Consider the following 20,516-nt stretch of genomic DNA (forward strand, 5'->3'; position numbering starts at 1 on the left):
TTAGAAATATTTTCAGGCCGTATGAAAAAAATAACCTGATACTTATGTTGAAATAGCATTTATGTAATGATATTGTACACATTTCACGTCATGTTTCTGCATTGTCATTACATCACAATAACTGATGTCATGTTTGTTTCGCAGATGTCAGTCCCACAAGGCAAGGTGTTGACCATCGACAAGTTCAGCGTGAGCTTGGGGAAGTCGTGGTTCAACTCCAGAACCCGGTCATCCTGACTTCCTCCACCGTCCAGGTTACATGGACTGTAAGTTGCATGATCCAAAGTTAATACTAGGGGGGGGGGGACGGGGGACGGACGACAACACAATTACAGTTCTGTTTCTGTTTACTTAGATAAAAGAAAATCAATAAAGCTTTTCCAATAATTACATTTGCAGCTACACAATGTGCCCCTCCAATGCCCTTTTCCAAGTCAAGGTGTCAATAGAGAAGCTAATATAACTGACTTGATTTCAGGTTAAAGGTGCGTTTCAATGTTATAGTTAATTGCATTAAGTATGCACACATCTTTAATAAAATGTTATCCTGAAAGTGCTTCTAAACATTGACTACATGTAGCCTCTACTGGGGTTAAGTGTCCTTATTCTCCTTTATCATTATCCTTTATTGTCTACGTGTTAATCAGACATGGAGGTGGCATGCACAAATCAGATTACCATAGGAGTGTAACAAACAAGATCTACAGTCACCACCAGAGTCGCCATTGGAAATAATTTTTTTAACCTTTAAATATTTTTTTAAAGGTATCAATTAGCAAATGTAACCCATTAAACATATCACTTCTCTAATTCACTTTAATTTGCATGTCACCTATACAGTGTTCAACCTGGGCATGAATGCTGCTTTAATAGCTATAGCCAAGAAAAAATTAAATAAAAGCATTTTACAATGTCACTAGTACTTCCAAACATCAAGCACCATTCAGCAGCATTTTGAGTCTATGATCTACATAGGATTTGCGCATAATGCTCCCTTGGTAATATGTTACATTTACTTGCATGATAAATATGTAAAATGCAGCAGGTCCTCTTTCGCAACATTTCTAAAATGTAATAAAATGTACTAACTTTATTTCATGTTTCACTTTTCTCCCAAATGGGACTCAAAGCACTTGTATGTATGTCTTTATTTATATAGCGCCATTAATGTACATAGCGCGTCACAGTAGTAATACACGTGACAATCATATAAGTAACAAATAATACAAATAACAGATCATGGGAATAAGGGCTTCAGACATAAGAATTTATATTTAGGAAGAGAAGTCCGTGCTCCGAAGAGCTTACAATCTAATTGGTAGGTAGGAAGGACGTACAAAGATACACTGGCGACACGTTTAATTTGAGTAGGGCTAGTACCGCAAGCCGGGACATGTCCCGGCTTGCTAGCCCCAGGGAGAAAGCCCCGATCGGAGGGCGCTCCTCCGCGACTTCGGCGCGCGCCCGGCACCCTCCGGCGCGCGCCAGGTTACTGCTGCGGCCGAGACCGGGCAAATGCTCGAATAAACTCGGCCGCAGCAGTAGTAGGAGGGCATTCTGGTAAGTGCATCTGCAAGGGGCAAAGCTTTATGTATCACGTGGATAGTATTAGCCGCAGAGCTACTCATATGCTTTGTTAAGCAGGTGTGTTTTAAGGTGGGTCTTAAAGGTGGATAGAGAGGATGCTAGTCGGGTATCGAGGGGAAGGGCATTCCAGAGGTGTGGGCAGTCAGTGAGAAAGATTTAAGGCGGGAGAGGGCTTTAGATACAAAGGGGGTAGAGAGAAGACATCCTTGAGTGGAACGCAAGAGTCGGGATGGTGCATAGCGAGAAATTAGGGCTGAGATGTAAGAAGGGGCAGAAGAGTGTAAAGCTTTAAAAGTGAGGATGAGAATTGAGTGTGAGTTGCGGGATTTGATAGGAAGCCAGGAGAGTGATTTCACAATTATAGTATAGTGTGTGGTACACAGCACGGTACATAGGACTTTTACAGACCAGTCCCTGCCCATATGAGCTTACAATCTGTGATTTTGGTGCCTGAGGCACAGGGAGATAAAGTGACTTGCCCAAGGTAACAAGTAGCTGACACTGGGAAGTGAACCAGGTCCCCCTGATTCAAACTCAGTGTCATGGTTTATAGAGTCAGTGTTTTTACTCACTGAGCCACTTCTTCTAAACTACTGAGAAGAAACTACTGAGAAGTAACTGCTGAATATCTGTAATAAAATTGTTGTGTTCACTTTTCTGCATACAGTAGTTTCATAATCTTGAACCATATGTACTGCAAATGTTGCCTGCCATTCAATTGTTTTTTACGATGCAACACTGCAGTCTGAATTGACCTGGAAACCTTTGAAGTTGTCAAAGAAGGTTTCAATTAGCCAATCTTCACCAAAATGGAAAGCATGGAATGTTTATAAATGCCCTTGATGTAGAATCTTAAGCAGGAGGTATTATTAAAAGACATTTTAATTCAATATTTTAATTTGACATAGGTTGCTGAGGGCAACGACCATCTCCAAAGCTTGTTACTGATAATAGACTTAGTTAATCATAACCAAAATTCAGATCCTAATGTTAAATCCCAACACATTTGTTCACGTTTCTAAATAATTAATAATGTCGGTTAAATTATATATTGTACGTTAGAAAGTGTAGGGTAGAAGGAAGGTGCGGACAGCTCTCCAGTAAGAAAATCCAAACGGCAATCAATGAAAAACGGGATTTATTGAAAAAATACGGACAGGCACATGTCTATGGCGAACTCTGACGCGTTTCGTACCCGACAGGGTACTTTGTCAAAGTTATATATTATAAAGAGAGCTGCTTTGTTATTAGCTATGTACATTTATGATGTAGCTGGATTTTAAGTGATATGTTCACTGACTGAAACCAGTTATATTGTTATTAGCAAAATAGTGGTCAGGTTAGAAAGCTTCAAATATAGTCCAGCTCTCCATCAGCTCTAACCCCAAAGGAATGAAAGTTTGACAGTGTCAAGGATAACACACGACAAGTACTGTTATCTATCTATAAACAAACATTTTCACTTGGAATTCATTGTGTATATGTCTTTGTTTTCTTTGGCTTTATTATATTTTGATCTGTCCGTCTTCAGCTAGATCGGCAGGCTCAGTTTATCCAAGGATACAGGGTTATGTATCGTCCCAAATCCAGTGTCTGGATAGTACAGGATATGAAGTCCCCTACGGAGCGCAGTGCCATCCTTGTGGACCTCAAAAAAGGCACAGAGTATGAAATCAAGATCCGTCCTTACTTTGATGAATTTCAAGGCATGGACAGTGAAGTGATTTTGATCCGTACACCAGAAGAAGGTAATGTGTTTTAACTTGGAAATGTAATATAACATGTCTTATAAGAACAGTTTGCTGGTCAAGGATGTCCATTGCTGGCCGTTACAGCAGCAAAGAGATAGGGAAGCAACAGAATCGAGATATGATATTTGGAAAGCTCTTGAGATTGCACAGCAGACAAAAGCAGGTCCTGATTTTCTGCTATTAGACTGCTCACAGACGTGCTTCTCTTTCGATGTCACCTTCAGATCATGGAATCTACTGGGAGGAGGGGGTAAAGCAAAATATCAGTGTATGTTCAGGGAATGTATGTAAGTTTCCTTAAAGGAGAATATTTTGAAAGCCACAAAAAGAATAGAGATTGAAGTACAGTAGTCACTTTAATAAATTCTAGAGTGACAGGCATCCGTAGAAGATTTTCACTGATAGGATGTATACCAAAGTTAAGTGAATAAGAGATTTTGCCTTTATCACAGTTAATATGACAGGGTATGCATGTGTATCATATTTAATGTCTGTCCTTCATTTATTGAAAAATTACTCTCAAACTTTATTCACATATGTCATTATCCATACTCATGGAGGCCTATTAAACTATGGACATTTTGTATGCAAAGAGGAAATCTCACAAATTAAGATATGCACATGGTATTCCATAAACGGCAAGATTGGATTTCCCGATGGAAATGCTGTCCCAGACATCTCGCCTCCCCAGGCAGGCAAGATTGTGGATTTTAAAGAGAGAGAGAGAGTATGCATAGATGAGGGAGAAATTAATAAGCCCTATAGTCTTTTTTATTGAAATCATGTGCATTATTAGTTAACACTCACAGATGTAAAGACATTCAGTGAATTCTAGGAAATTAAATTACGTTGTTACATTTTTATTCAGAGAAGCAGCAGCGATCCTGAGCATATTTTGCTCTCCAGAGCTCAACGATGGTCCCCCGACGTCCAGGGATGCCCTGGTTCTGGAGCAATAAGCCCAGGGTGGACCAGGGGTCCACCATGCTAAGTGTGGAAACAATAAGGCTTACGGCTACTGGGGTCAGGGCTCGCACTGGGGGTTATGTTGGCAGTCTACCATTATATGCTTTTTTTTTTTGTGTTAAAACCGGCACAAAAAAATTACAAATATCTCTGGGATTGCTTCTTAAAATCCATTCTAACTATGAATATATATATTTGAAGACAGGTTCAATGGGGGTTTATAAAGACATATCTGTGGCAATGAAGAATGCTATACGGGCTTTGTAGTAATGGGAAATCTATGGAAATTGCTATCAATTTGGATTTTCAAGCACCATCAGCTGAGCATAGTGATTTACTCAAATGTTCCTGGACGATTAGAATTTAGAATTGTACATTCCTTTGAAATAACATATCTGACAATCCTTTGATGACTTCCTCTTACTTAAATATATCTTAAGTGTCTGCTAGGGATTGTACATTTGCAATTAAGTATAAAAGGAAATAGAGTAAAAATGGAAATGAGATGCAATTATTTTACACATATTGCAATGTCACTATTCCTAATAATGTAAATAATTCACTACATTTGTAAGTTAACCATTTTGCTTAGGTGTTATTTTTCTGAGTACAGGATTCACACATGCCTTTGTTATTGAATGTAGATTTTTGTATATACTGTAGGAAAAGTGAAATTGCATTGGGATTGATCACCCTAAACATAAAAATACGGTTACATACAGTACAGGGAACATCAGCAGTTTATACTATCCTCTAATTCAGTGGTCTCCAAACCTTTCAGTATGAGGGACACATCGTATATGCTACACATTTTTGCGGGTCAAAGAAAAAAAATATTTTTCTAATTTTTATAAATGAATGAATACGTTTTATTTGGATCCTTTGGGGGTAATCAGCATGATAGGATTCAGAACAAGAGAGAAATGTGACAATTACACAGAAAGGATGCTGTGCTTACACTGGGAAATGATATATAATGAGCAAAAATATATATATTTGAAGTTGCTGCGGGCCGGATAAAATCTTGGGGTGGCCTGATGTGGCCCCCGAGCCGTAGTTTGGAGATCCCTGCTTTAATTGAACTCCAACCTACGTGTATTAAAAAACGAATAGACCCCTCTTTTACCTTTTGGATTGCCCATGACGTAGCTAGCACATCATGGAGCCTGGCACTCATGGAAGCCCCATGATGTAGTGATTACGTCATGGGCTTCTGCTTATTTTCCAGAGGAGATTGGGTTCTGCTAAACATGATCTATTCAGCAGAGGAACTGAAAAGGAGGATTCTTCCACTTCCAATCGTGATGTGCCGCAGGGGCTGACACACTCTTGTGCCGGGACCCATCTGGCACTTAAACTGATTACATTTTTGGAATGATTATTTTCAACAGAATCAGAACCAGGAGGGGCCCCTTTACCTGATTTGTGCTATTCTTACTTCTGGGGAGCCCACGATTCCCTAGATATCTACCTTTTTTTGTACCAGTAAGATTAAAGAAAAATCAAAGATAGCTGCATTCATTATCCACCATCTCATGCTTTGATTAAATTGCAGCTTCTTATTGGCCTATGTGAGCGAGGTTTAGATAACAGCAATATAGATTGTTCAAAAGGAAGCAGAAACACTAGCACAAAAAACGCAATTTTTTCAAGAACATGGGGTCTCTCAAGATTAAAAAAAAAATAAAACAAAATGCCTGGAAACCTCCAGAATAGATTCTGTAAGAAAAATGAAAAAGTAAAAAGAATGTAAGGGAGATTGCTTCTTTATTATTGTATGAAGCCAGTACCGGAGAAAAATGTAGCTCCTTTAATTTCAGCGGAGCTGAATTCTTCTCTAGCATGGTTTAATCCATTTCAGATGTTTATAGATAGAGGGTGTTAGAGAAACAGAGTTTGGCATCTGATAATAACTCCTTGGCCAACCTAGTCTGCCCATTTTCCTGTCTGTGACTCATCTACTGGGTGATGATTTGCATATTTATATATAAATATATTTCATATTTAGTATAGCCTTGTCTGTCACAAACGTTTTTGACGTTCTCTATTGTTTTAGCCTGTAATACTCCCACCCTTCAGTGGGTCCAATGTACTGTTGCTCCCTTACACAGATCATCTAAAATGAAAATCTTACTAAATTTCCCCAAATCAAAAGGCAGTAAAAAATAACATTTAGAGGAAAAGGTCAAATGACCTCATTTGATATGATAGGATACTAACATGTGGTTGACTCACTGTGAGGATTGTGCAACACAATAGTATATTTACCGTGATAAATATATAAAGACAGAGTATCTAACTTTAATGATAAAGGAAATAACACTTCAAAATAAACAATAGCATTTGTAATATTTCAAATCCTATCACCAGCTCCAAGTGGACCACCTCAAGCTGTAGCTGTGGTAACGATGGGGACGAACAACAGCACCAATATTAGTATTTCCTGGGAACCTCCTCCAGTAGAGCATCAGAATGGAATTATTCAGGATTATCGGGTAAGACAAAAATGAAGTGGGGTTCCGCCACATTTATTGTAGTATATGCATGAATATAATACGCACTGCTTCTTTGAATTATGTTGTAGATATTTAACCATAACCATACCAACTTATTTAAATGTACCAAAAGGAATGATATGCAATATTGAATATATAATTAATTGAAAGCCCTTACATATTGAATGTCTGAACTAATATAGATACAGTAAACTAGTAGTTAGGGTGAACCCTTTCAGTATCATAGGGCCAGCTTGCATTTTTTTTCTTTTTTAATGTGGTTTCAAAACCTTCTCAATGATACATTCCATATGTAAATTAGGTACAAATACAACATGGATTCCAAAGATGCAGTTTTAATTCATATTTACAATGGTGGCTAAAATATGCTTTTAGTTAAAATTCTACTAATGGGATTTCATTTAATACATTTGTTATCTTAGGTGAATTTCACTATCCTGTTATGATATATGTGAATGTTAAAGTAGTGATCTAACCAATGTACAGTAGCTTCTTCCTACACACATCGGTGTTTCCTGAAGGTTGGCAATTACACATACTGATTTTTTCATAGGTGTAAAGTAACAAAATTAGAACAGTCCAGCTAAATAGTCTATAACAGGGCTTTGCCATTTTCCCAGAAAGGGCGGTTCAAGTCAAAGAAAAGCACTAAGAAAAAGGGTAAATGCTCCCACTGCAACAGACCTTGTTGCAGGCTTGTTTTCCTCCAGTGTTTCAGAATGTGCTTCTCTGGTTCAAACAGGAACAAGTGGGAGCTCTGGGTTCTTAAAGCCCCTTAACGTGGCAGATGGGACTTGTTTTTATCACCACCTCATACTGTCTGACAATTATTGGGGTTTCCCTCTGCCTCTGGCAAAAAATCAGGGAGAGACAGTTCCTGTAAATCTCCATGCTCTGTCTCTCCCTCCTGGCCATTCCCAGTTATTACCTGTGAATTAGGCATATAAGTATTGTTACCTTGAGTCACAGATTTTTGTACCCAGTCCTGTTTGTCACAGCATCTTTGCTTCCGAGATTTCGGAACCCGGTGTGTACTGGGGAATATCTTGGCAGACAAGGGAAAGCGTTTCCCAGGCTACTACTTTATCAGAGAAGGAGGCTCCTCCTGGGAGGGAGCCTTTAAACTGGATAAATAGGGCCAGTCCCAGCCCAACAAGACTGGGACCGGGAGCCAAGCAGCCACTTCTACTTCTAGCCTGGCCCCCCAACCCTTTACCTGTAGCAGGATGTTGGCAGTCGGGTACCATTTTATATTGCCATGTAAACATTATATGCTCCACGAGGAGTAATAGGAAAGCACCAGGCGGTAAAAGTTCCTGGAAGACAAGGGTTTTCCCAGAACCCAAATCCACAAGGGCCTGTATGGATTTTCCCCCAATCAGGACTGGAAGTAACCAAGGTTTTCAGCTTTCACTGGTGAAGGATTAGGTAACGGTCCTGCTGAAGGAACAATCCATCTGTGGGCTCTCCATATGATGGTGGTCCTGTTCCCTACTGGTAGAATATGGAGAAGGCTCTCTCTCTCATGGGGTTGACGTGGATACCGCTCGGCTAAACAGGATACTGGAGACCAGGAGTTAGGTGGGTTCTGTGTGCGAAGTCCTCTGAAGTTTCCCTCTTTTGGTGATGAGCCAACATCAGGCAGAAGATGAGGGTCTCAAGCGGGAACGGACATCCAGACCTCTCCATTGCTCAAACAATTGATCTCTTCATCAGGCTTGGCGGTCACAAGTGGATGGGTTTTAGTATACACTCTCGTCTGGCCTCCCTCTTTGAGAGTCAGTCAGAGCTGGTGGAGTCTGTGCTGTAGTTCCCAGGACCCTCTCCTGGTCCTTGTCCTCAAGAAGGTTTTCAACCAGCTGAACAGCCACTGTTAAGATTTTAGCATTATGACGATTTACCCAGGAGCGTGTGAGAGGTGTTATCACTTGTAGGAATTGCTCCAATATGACTTGTTTGAGAACTGCCTCCTTGGTGCACTGTTTGGCTGTATCCACAAGTACAGTAAGCACTGAGCTATGACCCAGGGTCTCACCTTAGATGTGTGTTTCAAGTTCCGCAACTGCTGCTGGGTAGGCTTCTAGGGTCAGGCCTAAGCAATCTAGTATGGCAGATTTTACCTGCTTAAAGTTCATATAGTCCAGCATGATCTGCAGGTCTGCCCTGATATGAGGCCTGGGCTTCTCCTATGAGGAGCAGGGCCAAACCAGTTGCCCAGCGATCTACGGACCAGCCTTGGACCTCGGCAACCCTTTTAAAGGTTAATAACAAATTATCTGTTTCCTCAGCCAGACTAATTTTTCTCAGGTGAACCGGTGGGGTTGTTCGGAAATTCTGGTCTGAAAGACAAGTAGACCGAACCAGTAGTTTGGCCAGCCTTTCATCCTGGGCTGCGTGCTGCTGCAGTAGTAGTTCGTTGTGCTTGGTCTGCCTTTCATCCTGTGCTGCCTGATGCTACTGGGCTAGGAGCTGGGCTTCATGCTGCAGTAGTAGTCTGTTTTGCCTGGCTTGTTCCTGCATCAGTAGTTTGTTTTGCTTGGCCTGTTTTTCATCCTGCGTTGCCTGCTGCTGGGATAGGAGTTGAACTTGCTGCTGCTATAGTAGTCCATTTTTGCCTGGTCTGTTTGCACAGAAACTCTTTTTAAAAAAATGTTCATTTTTTTTCTTTGTGTTGCCCTTCACATGCAGGGACTGCTCAGAATCCCTCTTCTGACACTGTATGTTGAAGGGACAATGCAACGACATGTGGGTTATCTGAATAGGCTTTTTTATTCAGCCACCAAAACATGGAACACAAAAAGAACTTCATTCAGCATAGGTGTAAAGTAACAAAAAAAACCTCAGCTTAGAACAGTCCAGCTAAATTATCCATAACAGGGCTTTTTCCAGAAAAGACGGTTCAAGTCCATGAAAAGAACAAGGGTAAGTAAGTGTCCCACTGTAACAGGCCTTGCTTCAGGCTTGTCTCCCTCCAGTCTTTCAGAATGTGCTTCTCTGGTTCAGACAGGAATCAAGAAGAAGTAGAACTCTGGGTTCTTAAACCCCTTAACAAGGCACCTGGGACTTGGCTAATTAACTAAGCCTTTTCACAAACTGGGATTAACCAGGTCTCTGCTGGACTTCAGACATACACATAAGTCTCCCAGACATAGTGTTGGGCTAGTGCAGGGGTCTGCAAACTTTCAAGGAAGAAGAGCCATTTTATTTAAAAAAAAAAACTTGTCCAAAATATTCAGAGAGCCGCAACGCATGCATGAATATTACACACCCACAAACACATACATATACTGTACACACACAGGTATATACTGTATAAGCATTAACATACAACAAACTTATTTTTTCCTTTTCCTAATTCTGAATAAAGTATGTGGGGGAATAAAATGCATCTCACAATAAGTCCGTTTATTTATTTATATTTTAAATAGTTTTGCTGTTCAAAACAGATGCTACAAATTATACACACACACACTTACTTTGGGCCTGGCTCTCCCCTGCACTCACTGTCCTGGGTTGCTGCTTCTCCCCCTCAATGTTCTGTCGCAGGCTGTGAGGGGGGGGAGGTGCTGCCGGTGGCTGGGTTTGCTGCTAGTGGCTGTGAGGGGGTGGTGGGGGCGGGGGGGGGGGGTGCTGCTGGTGGCTGTGAGGGGGTGGTGGGGGTGGGGGGGCTGGTGCTGCCGATGGCTGGGTTTGCTGCTGGTGGCTGTGTTTGCTGCCGGTGGCCGCTCTCCAGCTGCTGCCTCTCTCTCACTGTGTGCCTCCTCATTGTCCCACGCTGGGCTGCTCTGTGACATCATCGCACACCGGCATTAGAGAGACCCGGTGTGGGACAGTGCAGGAGGCAGCCCAGCAGCTGGGGAGATGCGGGCAACAAATAGAGGCCTAAGCAGCGCCAGCTGTGCCCCTCGCAGCACACAGTGAGTGAGGCAGCAGCTGGCGAGCGGTAACCTGCGAGAGCCGCATGTAGGTGCGAGAAGAGCTGCATGCCGCTCGAGAGCCGCAGGTTGCCGAACCCATGGCTAGTAAATTCACCCTGTCACAGGTTATTAAAATACAAAAGTGAACATAATTGAACATAACATCTACCAGTGCATTTTATATCCATATTTATACTATTTGTACTTACTGTATGCTATTCTTATGCCACAATATTATATGATATTGTTGAGCTCTTGTATGTATTGGGACTATATTAATATGACATATTTATCAATTAGTCTTTGCAAAACTGACAAATGCACTTCTTTTGCCGACAGATTTGGTGTTTGGGAAATGAAACACGTTTTCATATAAACAAAATAGTTGATGGTACAATCCATACCACATTTATAAAAGACCTGGTTCCTGGAGTTCTTTACCATGTTGAAGTTGCAGCTGCAACAAGTGCTGGTGTTGGAGTAAAAAGCAAGCCCATCACCATCCAAATCAGTACGTATAACACGAGACAGACCTTTTGACCATGACTAGATACTATTATTTTGACTGTTATTGTATTGTGATTCTTGTTCTGATCCATTCAAAATGTTCAACTTCCAGTTATCTGGTATACAACATGTTGTTTATTGAAGCCAATAAACAGGATCCTAAACAGTGTGACTATCGCATTAACTATAATTTGTAGTGGATACTGCTCCATATCATAATTTTGCATATATTCTGCAATATTGTGGTGAAGGAAAAAATATATTCAAACACAATGTCATACAGTATCTTATTCCATGTATTCTCTTCAGAGCCTTCTTCAGAACAAGACCAAGTCCCTGTTAACAATAAGGAAAATGTGAGCTTGACTGAACAGATCACAGATGTTGTTAAACAGCCAGCTTTCATAGCTGGTATTGGTGGAGCATGCTGGGTAATCCTTATGTGCTTCAGTGTTTGGATCTATTGTCGAAGGAAGAAGAGGAAAGAACTGAGTCATTATACAGGTGAGATTTTAAGAAATACCCCGGCAGACATTTTTAATGCATATGTGGAAATGTTTTGCTGTTAATATTACTGTTGGTAAAGGTAACATTGTCATATATTAATATTTAAATTAAATCATGTGTATTCCAAAATATGGAACAAGTTTATGCTGTAATAGTAAGGTACTAACTTATTTGAAACACTATTCGAAAATATTAACAGCTGATATTTTGGGCCATATTTACTAAGATGTGTAAAACACGTTACAATAGGGGTTTTCAAATGGTGTCACTTGGGTCAACTGCAGCCCTTGATATAACCCATGGACACTCCTCTGCTCCTGCTAATTTTATATCAGTTGCTTAAGCAGCTACAGTAAGTACAATTTTTGCACACTGAAACTCACTTGTAAATTAGGGCAATACAAATATATATGGTACAGATGTTTTAAATGCTTGCAAAATGTTGAAATTTAGTAGTTTCTAAAGCTTTACATGGTTTTCCATTTCCTCTGCACTCTATGCCTTTTTCGTCACTTGCCACTATAGTTGTTTCCTTATGTTAAATGGGAAAAGAGAACTGCACCAACATGAACATTGCAACATATGAAATGTAGATTTGTTTTTGCTCTTCGTTTAAAATAAAAGTAACACATCTTTTTACTTTCTTTTTTTTTAAATAGCTTCTTTTGCCTATACACCAGCAGGTAATACGGATTTTATTTTTTATTTTAATTTAATTTACTACTCATGGGGGGGTTATGTATTAGTATTTTTATACATCATTGTCTATTTATATTTCTTTGTTTTTTTTTTCAGTATCTTTTCCACATACAGAGGGCTCTGGTCATATAGGTGGAAGGTAAGTAGAACATAATAAATTACAGATGTAGCGTAGCAAGCATGATAACTCCTGTTAACGGAATGTGTTGTTTTAATGCTTTCATAGTATTATCGTAAGATTTACAGCGAGTGCTGCTAAACAATTGTAACAAATGTTTTCTCCTTTACTGTCTTATTTTCCGCATTATTTTGTGTCAATGAAGGTAATAACATGTGTTGCTTATGCATTTGCTCAGTTGTACCACTGATGGTAAATGTTTTAGATAACTTCCGCTATTCAGTGCATCTATTTTCAGAACTGTATATCAGGGGTACACAATCTTAACACCAGGAACCACAGACAGACAATGCTTAAGTAATAAGATCCAATACTCTATTTGTATTTCAACTATGTGCATTCACTTATGTGTTTATTCTTTGTCTATTACTGAAATCTGAAGTGGCTGCTGAGTACAGGATTCTATAGAAGTACAAGGATACGCATAGTGCAGTTTCCTTATTGTATAGCCTTGAAAAAGATAGTTTGCTAAAATGTTTGTGTTGAGCCTGATGTTCCCTGTCTATTTTTTCCACTAGACCAGCAATATTGGCTACCAGTGCATCCAACTATCCTTGGCTTGCAGATTCCTGGCCAGCCACCAATTTACTGCGAAATGGGAAACCAAAAGATACGGCTGTTAACTGTTGCACTGGAAATCATGATGCTACAGAGAGATACTATAATGGTAAATAATCTGGTATTGTTAATTGACCCTTGCAGCGACATGCATGCTCAATTGTATAGATCTCTAAAGTTTTTACATTCTCCGTCCATCATTTCTGAACAACATAACACTGCTTCTCCAATGACTTTTCAACTGCAAAAATGAAACATAGGTTTTGTGATTTGCTTGAAATTAAATTGCATCTGTCATGTGCAATTTATTGCTAGTATTGCTGTCAGTTTTACACGCACTTACATCCACTGCATGCTGAGGGCTGTTTTGATCTAAGTAAATTAAATTAGATGAGGATTATGCATATGTAGGACTACGTCTGTGCAATAATGATCTATTTTAATAACATTTACATATGCTTCTATAACCATGTCCGAGCTAACACAGACAGAGCTATTTGATTCCAGACAAATGATGACAAACCATAAAGAAGTGCAAATGTACCCAAAAGTAAATATAGATGTTTCTGCTGTATGCACAATTGTAAAGTCATTATGTGTTCTATTTTATTTAAAAATACATGCTGATATGTGCTTTCCAACATTTATTTTAGATAAGCTATGCTGTGACTATGTATATGGCAACTATATTTTTGCATGATGTCAATGTAACCATTTAAGTACTTGTCTTTTCTACTCATTATCTTTCATATTTATACCTCAATCTCATTTGACTTCATAATATTCATTGAAAAGGTAAATTGCATAGTCAAAACCATTAATAGGAGAGAGACTTTTATCTTTAGAATATTTTTAATAATAATTTCGTCTGTGACGTGAGAGAGTTCTAAATTAGATTTGGAGTCAATATAGGAAACTGAGTTGTATCTATCTATGGTGCTTTCCCTATGGTAATAGGCATATTCCATAAAGTGGTCTGCTAAGTAGTGTGAAATCATGCAAGTTTTAATGAACACTGTTCACTTAAGCAGTGTGAGTTCAGATATCTACACGTGCTGGCTGCACTTTTATCCTCACCTTTTTATTTTTGGGTGCCCAGTGTCCTGGGACAATAAGCCTAGGGATCTCCTCATCAACCTGCTCCTGGCATTGGCTAAGCTTGCCATTTATAAGACCAGGAAGCAGCGTTTCGATGGGGATATCCTAACGAACATTGTGACAATGTTACAGGCGCTGGTGCACTCCAGTATCTGTATTCAGTATCAAACTGAATGGGACTGCAAGAACCCCCACTTTGTTAATCCGATGGGCCATTAGTCTGGCTGCAGAAATCTCACAGAAATGTTGTAGCATTACTGGGAGATAGCCACAGTATTTCACCAGGCAAGTGTTAGGATACTGGTGGCTGCATCTGTATTAGCCTTGCAAATGGAATCTAGAAAGTTCCCCCCCCCCACCCCCGAACATCCACCCTCATCATTGAAGATCCGGGACCAGTCCGCATCGCATGGGGTAAGTCCTTGCTGTGAGTGTCCATGGCACCAGCTTCCGAGTTGCCCGCATCACCGCGATCTCCACCGGGTTCCGTGTTGGCTCTCAGACTCTGTCGCCTCAGACTGCCGCCGCCGGGGGGGTGGAGGAAAAGGTTATGGCTATTGATCCTACGCTGCTGCCCCTATGGGCAATCCCGGTCCGGAGGAGGACGTGGAAGGCCTGGCAGGAGCAGATCGGGTATTGAAGGAAGAATAGGAAGGGGGGCACCGGAGTGAGCCGCCATAGGCGGGATCGCACGGCGAGCACCGTTCAGCCGTGGCCATTTTTCCAGCGATCCTGGTTGTAATGGGGTCTCATTATGTGGACCCTGAGCACCGCGTTATAACAGGGTTCAGCTGTATTTATATTAACTCTCAATTTTTAGTGCACTTTATTTTCTTTTACAGTGCACTTGCTATTGTTTTTTTTTTATATTTGTTTGTCTGCTTTCTTTTGTCCTATTTGGTTCTAACCAAGTAGGCTTGTCCTTCAACTGATGGGCTGGCTTTGCCAGCCGATCAGCAAAACCAGAACAAAATAGACCAACTGTAAATAGAAATCTGTGAAATATTATCGAAACTTATCAAGCGAGATAAAATTTGCCAAATGTTTAGCAAAAATCTGTAAGCTTGGCAACTATAATTTTTTTTTTTTTTTTTTTTAGCAAGGGTCACATAACACGTTTGCTATTTATATTGCCATTTACTCTAAGTTCTATGGGGAAATGGAAAAAAGAACAGGCAGACAGGCGCACTAAAGGACAATAGCTCATTTATTTAAATTCTAAAACATATATAGAGGTGACACAGTGATATCAGTGACACACTGATATCATAAGACACACCAATGAAAGGTTAAAAACAATGTGAAGGTAGAGAGGGGAACAGGACCTTGAAAACTCCACGGGAACAGTCTCACGTGACCTCTACGCGTTTCGCACTATGGAGGCTGTGCAGGACCCTTCGTGTCTCCTTGCTATCTGGTATGTCTACAGATTGGGTCCGGACCATTTCTGTTTGAATGCACAGTGCAGATGCGATAGTGTCCTCTTCCCCTCTCTACCTTCACATTGTTTTTAACCTTTCATTGGTGTGTCTTATGATATCAGTGTGTCACTGATATCACTGTGTCACCTCTATATATGTTTTAGAATTTAAATAAATGAGCTATTGTCCCTTAGTGCGCCTGTCTGCCTGTTCTTTTTTCTGTCTGTGAGCTCACGTTTGTAGGTTGTGTGTGGAGTCCCTCAGTCAGATGGCAGCAAGAGGGACCTTAATTACAGACAGCATCAGCGCGGAGTGACTTTTCTGCATTCTATGGGGAAATGGCCTAATTTTTCTTATTTAAGAGAAAAGTTGCTTATGTTCAGGCGATGCGAGAAACATTATCACATCTCCACTCCTATACCTTGTGCATATGTGTTTGTGCGTGTGTATATATATATATATATATATATATATATATATATCTCCCCCCCCCCCTGTTAACTGGTCTATTTGGATTTGTTTCATTTTGAATAGATGCCGGCATTTCGAACTATATTGCTCAGACTGAGAAGTTTGGAACAACTGTATCAGATGGTCCTATTTACAGTACTATAGATCCCACCAGTGAGGATATGCGTACTTTTAATGGGGCTTTCTCGCAGCATACTACACCTTATGCGACTACACCTGTTGTACCATACGGTGGCCAGAATTTGCACTCGCCTGAACTAGAAGAAAACCAGTGGAATGTCCAGGCTGGGACCTCAGGCATCCATTATGCACAACCGGATCGAAACAGAATAGAGAATGGTATTTAACTATTTTATTGTTAATTATCCTTTTCACTGTATTGCTGGATTGAATTAAAGTGCCTGGTTCCCACCAAAACAAACAAATTAACCTCTAGCTTATAACAGGGCTCTGTTCAATATGTTTATTTCCCTCCCTATGTTCTCTTCAGAACTCATTAGAGATGGGTGAAACTTTAAAAATCCGATCCATGGATTTTGTGCACTGGTTTTACCAAAACCCGATCCGTACATGAAAGCAAATTGGACATGAAAATAAATCCACCCGGATACATCAGAATCCATCATCAGATCTATTTAGGAGCAAAAGAGAGCTATTTTACTAGACTCTCAAATTTTAGCTATATCACCTTAAACCTTCCTCCAAATAACAGACACCTGGCGCAAAAAAAGAGCACACTGTAGATATGCTAATAAGATCGGTAAAGTATATTTAAATGAGTCATCCCACACTTCCTAACAGGATTTCCATAAGAACTATATTGACCAGTCTATGGTACCGTGTGAGGAATGGGGTCTGGTGTCAGGCCCAACAGGTTCAAAACCCACAACCTCTGCTATTCTTGGCAGCAACTCTAGCAGTGTGAGCTAAACCAGTTGCTGGGTAGCATCACTGTCATAGCATACGTTTGAGCTACACTTCTCACTTAGGCTAAGGCCCCGCTCCCAGAGTCAGCGCGCCCGCACTGCAGACAGGCAGTGCGCTGACACTACACAGACCGCGATATGCGGTCTGTAGGGAGCGGGAGCCGGAGCGGGAGGTGGGCGGGAGTGGGAGGATTGACAGGGAGGGGGGGCGTGGCTTGAGCGGAGGGACCCGCTACTCTCCCCCCCCTCCCTCCCTCCACGGGCTGCAGGAGGGAGCTGCTGATAGTAAGTAAAACACACACACACGCAGGCACTCATACATACACACACACACACACACAGGCAGGCACTCATACATATACACACACACAGGCAGGCACTCACGCACTCATACACACACACGTGCGCACACACAGGCAGGCACTCACGCACTCATACACACACACACAGGCAGAGGCAGGCACTCACGCACTCAGCCACACACATACACACACACAGACAGGCACGCACGCACTCAGACACACACACAGACAGGCACTCACGCTTTTACTCCACACTCCTCCCCGCTCCCCGAAGCCTCTCCTCCTCCCGAAGCCTCCCCTCCCCATTGGCTCACAGCCACACCACGTGACGCGTCAACGCTAGCCATCACCATTTTCTTGTGTCCCCTAGCGGCTGACGCGCCACAGCGTGTAGTGCGCTGTGCCGCCAGGGGGGACCAGGACCGGCTTGCGAGGATTCCCCTGCTGGTGGGGAACTCGCGTGTGGCCGCCCGCGCCAACGAGCGCAGCGGGACCGAGGCCTTACTGCTCACACCTGTAGCCCCCACCCCAGGGCTTCCTTTAAAAGCAGACCACTTCCACTGCTAGAGTTTATGTATTTTAAAATACAGTTTTTATTTTCTCACTTGTAATCATAGCTTAAACAAAGTGATTACAAAGGCCATGTCCATTTTGCATTTCTCTCAAATTCCAGAAAACTAGGCAAAAAGGTAAATTGAAATTTTTATATTTAAATATTTATAATAAATACAATGTGGCAGAAAATGGTGCGGAGCCCCTCACAGACCGTATTCTAGCATAATTCCTAATAAACTAAAAACGCTATATGGAGTTTCCTTGATATTTGTAATACAGTTGGATAGTTCTCCCACCGAAAATAGCATATTCTGTACTACATTTCTTTACCATGTCATTGTGCTTAGATCTTGTATGTTGTATATGAGTTATCAAAACTATTAATGGGTTATAAAATATTGTAGTTAGTGAAGATAGATTATTTTATCTTGTCTAACAATGCCCCCTACAACCATGCTAGAATTATACACGTTACAATTATATGCAGCTAATTAATACATTTAGCATTAAGGTCCAGCTAATACAGTAGGTACACATTTTCTCCCAATCTTAAGTAATGCTTTTTTGAAATTCACAGTTCCCAAAATTGGAAAACAGAAGTCTATTGGGAAGCCAGTGAAAACACCATCATTGAACTGGACAGAAATCCTTCCACCACCACCTCCTGCCAATGAACTGAGCCAATACCAAGAAGAAGATACAGACATTGAAATGAAGTATGGACAAATATGAATAATCATTACCAAATAAGTCAAGAGACATATGTTGGAGCCTCTGCTATGTATTTCTAACAATATACAAGCCTGTTGTGAGCGAGGATTTTTTTTTTGGCAAGCACCCAGCTTGTTTGTATTGATTAGTCTTGATTTCTTTTAAGAATAAGGATGTAAAGCAGTGCTCTTCCATTAATTTTCCAAAGGGCTAGATTATAAAAAAAAGTACATGGATGTATGTAATGTTATTTTATGTACATATCTAAAGAGACGTAAAAAATAATATACTTGAACATTTTGTAAGCATTTATAGAATCTGTACCGTATATTTTATTACTGTAGCTTTATATTTAGTTTGTGTGTGAAATTACATAGCTGCTTGAGTAACTGCAATGAAGTTAGCAGAAGCTGACAATCCGTCCCTTTGGGGTGTTGGATTTGGCCGAAGTTTGGCAGAAGTTAAAGAGTCATGGCGTAATACTTATGCTAACAAGAGTGGCCACTCACATCATAAGGATCGCCTAAAGAAAAATAACACATGTAAATATGTCCTAAAGACTACCACCACAGTGTGAAATTAAATGTTAACCACTCTATTTTAATTCAGGTACATGTGACCTAAGCTAATAAGGTCATGTAGTGGTTGAACCCGTAGTTTTCTTAAGTGGTGCACTTACCTTTTTATATATCATGTGCCAACATTAAACTTTTTGTATATACAAATAGCTGTAAAACATTAAAAGTACAAAATATACCATATTTAAAGTTATATATTGTTCTATTTAAGTGAAGGGGCAACTGGCTGTTATGGGTGGTTATAAAATCAAGTACTGACACGTATAATCTCTGTAATATACACTTTTGACAGTGTAATAGAATTACACAATAGAAACAGGAATGGCAAATCTATTATAGCTAATAAATAACAATTTTTATGATTATATTTTAGCTCTGACACAGAAGAATGGTGCCCTCCCTTACCCGAAAGAACTTACCTGATGGAAAATGTTCAAGAAGATTGTCCTCCTCCTCCACCTCGTGGCGAGGCTTCATCACCAGCTCACTCCTACGGTCAACAATCTACTGCCACACTAACTCCATCCCCTCGGGATGAGATGCGTGCTTCAGAAGATATTCCAAGGCTCCATCAGTTTGAAATGTCTCATCATCCTAGGTTAGAAAACTTTATTGCCATACTATATCTATAAACTCACTAAACTAGTTACAGCATGACACTCCATTATCTTTGTTTGTTTTATAGCATAATATTCTGTATTGTGTCAAAAAAAAAATTCCTACAAACTAATATTTTAGATAATACCAACATTTTAAAAACATGTGTTTGAGTACTTTTTTAGCCTTACGTATTGATGTTTTATATTTTACTACAAGAAAATCACTCTTGTTTTGCAGATATAGTATCTACACTAAACATGACTTATTTCTTCTAAAAATATTTTCGCTTTTAAATGTTAAGGTTTTGCATTAAGTGCAGTCATTATTTATTCCTAGCTAAACAATTTCTTGTTACTATTTTAGGCGATTACCAGCTGGGTCAGTACCAATACCAAGAGCTCCAAGTCCTCCCCTGACACAGTCTAATCCCAATCTAAATACAATGGCAGACGGTATGGAGACACAACGGCATGGTCACAGACGTAACCTAAGTCAGAATCCTGCGCTAAGTGCTGAGAACATCATTTTGCCTAATTCCGGTCAGTACTAGGCATGCAATCTCATATTATATTAATGTAAAGTTTACACGCACACACGTGCGCAGACACACGTGCGCACACACACATATACATATGTGCGCACACACACATATATACAGTACATATGCG

General features: G+C 40.4%; 1 protein-coding gene across 4 annotated transcripts in view; it reads left to right on the forward strand.

The window, feature by feature from the left end:
* ROBO3 (roundabout guidance receptor 3) overlaps positions 1-20,516 on the forward strand; it is a 223,843-nt gene that overhangs the window by 165,565 nt on the left and 37,762 nt on the right. For all 4 annotated transcript variants that reach the window (XM_075604305.1, XM_075604306.1, XM_075604304.1 and 1 more), the window contains 12 exons: positions 145-266; positions 3,119-3,335; positions 6,675-6,799; positions 11,077-11,248; positions 11,554-11,748; positions 12,411-12,434; positions 12,547-12,589; positions 13,147-13,295; positions 16,240-16,515; positions 18,537-18,675; positions 19,622-19,846; positions 20,212-20,387. In XM_075604305.1, the coding sequence (XP_075460420.1) occupies positions 145-266; positions 3,119-3,335; positions 6,675-6,799; positions 11,077-11,248; positions 11,554-11,748; positions 12,411-12,434; positions 12,547-12,589; positions 13,147-13,295; positions 16,240-16,515; positions 18,537-18,675; positions 19,622-19,846; positions 20,212-20,387 (1,863 nt within the window). The remainder of the gene's footprint in view (positions 1-144; positions 267-3,118; positions 3,336-6,674; positions 6,800-11,076; positions 11,249-11,553; positions 11,749-12,410; positions 12,435-12,546; positions 12,590-13,146; positions 13,296-16,239; positions 16,516-18,536; positions 18,676-19,621; positions 19,847-20,211; positions 20,388-20,516) is intronic.

This window comes from Ascaphus truei, chromosome 6, assembly GCF_040206685.1.
Source record: "Ascaphus truei isolate aAscTru1 chromosome 6, aAscTru1.hap1, whole genome shotgun sequence".
In the NCBI taxonomy this organism is placed as follows: domain Eukaryota; kingdom Metazoa; phylum Chordata; class Amphibia; order Anura; family Ascaphidae; genus Ascaphus; species Ascaphus truei.